Source organism: Apaloderma vittatum, unplaced genomic scaffold (assembly GCF_000703405.1).
Source record: "Apaloderma vittatum isolate BGI_N311 unplaced genomic scaffold, ASM70340v1 scaffold31997, whole genome shotgun sequence".
In the NCBI taxonomy this organism is placed as follows: Eukaryota; Metazoa; Chordata; class Aves; order Trogoniformes; family Trogonidae; genus Apaloderma; species Apaloderma vittatum.
Genome location: NW_009728371.1, coordinates 1 through 2,640, shown reverse-complemented (window position 1 = coordinate 2,640; position 2,640 = coordinate 1). Strand labels below are relative to the sequence as shown.

The following is a 2,640-nucleotide window of genomic DNA, read 5'->3' as shown; positions in this document are numbered from 1 at the left end:
CCAGCACTGTGCGGGCCACGCGGAGCTGCTGCTCCAGTCTCTCCCGCGTGGCTTTGTTCCCAGTTTTTTTCAGCAAGGCCTCCATCTCCTCCACCACAGCCCGGTGACCGGCGGTGTTGTGGAAGACTCGGATGGCCCGGTCGCCGCACGACACCAGGTAGCGGCTGCTGGTGTCAAAAGCCAAGTCCGCGATGGGCTGGCCGTGCACGGCGAGGAAGCGCTCCTCCTCCTCCCCTCGCCTCGTGTTGTACACGACAATGTCCGCGCCGCTGGAGATGGCGACGACGCGAGCGTCGGGGGACAGGGCGATGCGACAAGGCTCCGTCATGTCACACTTCCCCGTCAGAAGCAGGTACGGGTCCTGCTGCTTTTTATATTCCACGTCTGTGTCCCAGAACTTCCACGTCCTGTCCTTCGAAACAGTCACCATCCTGCGGCCAGGAGACAAGAGCACTCGTAAGGGCGAGGAAGTGGGGCAGCACCTCTCCCCTCGCCACGCCTGAGGCCAAACAGGAGCCGTCTGTGGACAGAGAGCTCTTTGCTCGCACGTGCCCAGGGCACGCCCGAGCAGCGGGTAACACACACTCACCTCCTCGAGTCGTTAGAGAACGAGAAGCAACGGACGCCCGCGGTGTGGCCTTTCAACTCAAAAGCCCTGGCCACCTCTCGGAAATCTCCGTTCTTGCCAAAACACACCTCCCACACCTTCACGTCAGGGGTGAAGCCACAGGAGGCCACAAACCTGGGTGAACGAACAGAGACACGGGGGACGTTAGAGGGGATTTGCCCGACGGAGCTCTCCTCTGGCCTCCTGAGCGAGGCAGTGCCCAGGCACACTCCTGTGCTGAGGAGGGCGTGAGATGGGATCTGCGAAAGCAAAACTGTCCAGATTCCTATGTCCAAATCTTGGCTTTGGTCAGCTAAAAAAAGTTTTCACTTTTCACCGAAATGATGCTGGTAAAGGGAACGCGAAGGAAGGCCGCCAGGGATCAGAACAACTTAGGAACAAGAAATTCTTAGGCCAAAGTGAGAAAGCAAAGCGGTTTTGATCCCCAAACTCACTGAGGTTGGAGCATGACAAGCCTTCTGGCAGCAACAACTAGAGACAGAGCAAAGGTCGAGACTTTCCTGATTAACAAACAACTCGGTAATAAAATTTTTAATTTTGTAATTAACCTTTAAAAGGTCACACAAAAGTTAGAAACGCTGTTTGCTTTGCAACCTGCCGAGTGTTTGAGACTACAAAGGCAAGAGTCGGCGCTCCTGGAGGGGTTGCTCCTGGGGCCAGGATCCCTTTTTAAACTGTAGAACCCTCAGAAAATTGTATTAAAATAATAGCTAACTACCAAGGATGTCCTCTGAGGAGGAAGCGAGGTTCTTGTTCCCTCCTGCTGCCTCCTGCTCTGCCGCAGGAGCACCCTGGAATCGCTCACAACCCTCACCTCCCGCAGGGCGACACCGTAGCGTAGGCGTTGTTCATCTGGTTTGTGTTAATGCTGGCCAGGACTTCACCCTTTGGGCTCCATATCAGGATGGTCGTGTCACTGGAAGCCGTCATGATGAACTTCCCTGGAGGAAAAAAGGCAAAGTTCAGCAAAGCTCCCAGGCCTGACACTGCCAGAGACTTGCCAAAGGCAGAGGGCAGTCCCCAAGTGGGGCAACTTCTCCGTGCGCCTGGACAGTCAAAAAAAGCAGCAAAATTCAAGGAGCGTCAATCCCTTGGAGCAGAGCTAAAAATAAAACAATAAAAAAAAATTTTAAAAAAGTAACACCTAGGAGACCACAGAAAACACATTTCTACTGGTGCAGAAATGGGCCTTGAGAATGCCAAAAACTCCCAACACTTTCAGCCCGGCAGCTGTTGCTTTACAAGGAAATTAAAGCCAATCTCAAGCCCCAACAAGCGAGCAGCTCATTTCCATACCTGTCTCTGCAATTCCTATGTTAATGACAGGAGCCTTGTGCTTCTTCGGGAAGTCCCCAGAAGATGCAGCAAAGGTGAAGCTGCCATCATCCTTCTTAGTCATTTTATAGACACGAATAGTCTCGCCATTCGCCAGCCAAACAATGAATGCCCTGTGGAAGGGGAGACACTGAACCGTTAGCAGCCCAGCTACAACAGGTAAACCACAGGTCATTTAGTGGCACCTGGGGAAAAGGATACACTGGCAGATAAAAAGCTGTCTGCTTTACGAGGGCACCAAGATCCCTCCCTGTGTTAGCACAACTGCAACACTGGAAAGAGCATCATTTATTACTCCACATCTGGAAATGAGATTCCCTTCCTCTCTCGAAAAGGCGCCACGTCACGAAGTGCCAAAGCACAGTTTTCCGCCGACCTTCCCAGCCAGCAAGAACTCTCTCTCCAGCTCCTCGGAAAGGTTCGGTAGCTGCGGAACCTCCTGACAACACTCTTAGCAAGCAACATCCACGGGCAGAGCAAGCTAGGCACTGGCATATTCGCCCCAAGAACCACGTTAAAGCGCCAGCTGCTTTCCTGAGTTAAGACCCCGGGAGGGATGTCACCCCCGTGCAGCCAGAGGACACATCACCGACGCCAACCAAGCCCTGGGCCGTGTGACCGGCACCTCTGCCCGCAGGACGTCGCGGTGCCCACACACGCCGGGTGGCCTCTGGGCG

General features: G+C 54.0%; 1 protein-coding gene across 1 annotated transcript; it reads right to left on the bottom strand.

Moving 5' to 3' along the window:
- Positions 1–7: 7 nt before the first annotated feature.
- Positions 8–2,076, bottom strand: TBL2 (transducin (beta)-like 2; the record flags this gene model as incomplete). Its single annotated transcript, XM_009874066.1, has 4 exons — positions 8–431; positions 590–742; positions 1,443–1,569; positions 1,925–2,076. Coding segments are annotated over 4 exons (856 nt in total), but the record flags the coding sequence as incomplete, so codon positions are not given.
- Between the last annotated feature and the right edge of the window lie 564 nt (positions 2,077–2,640).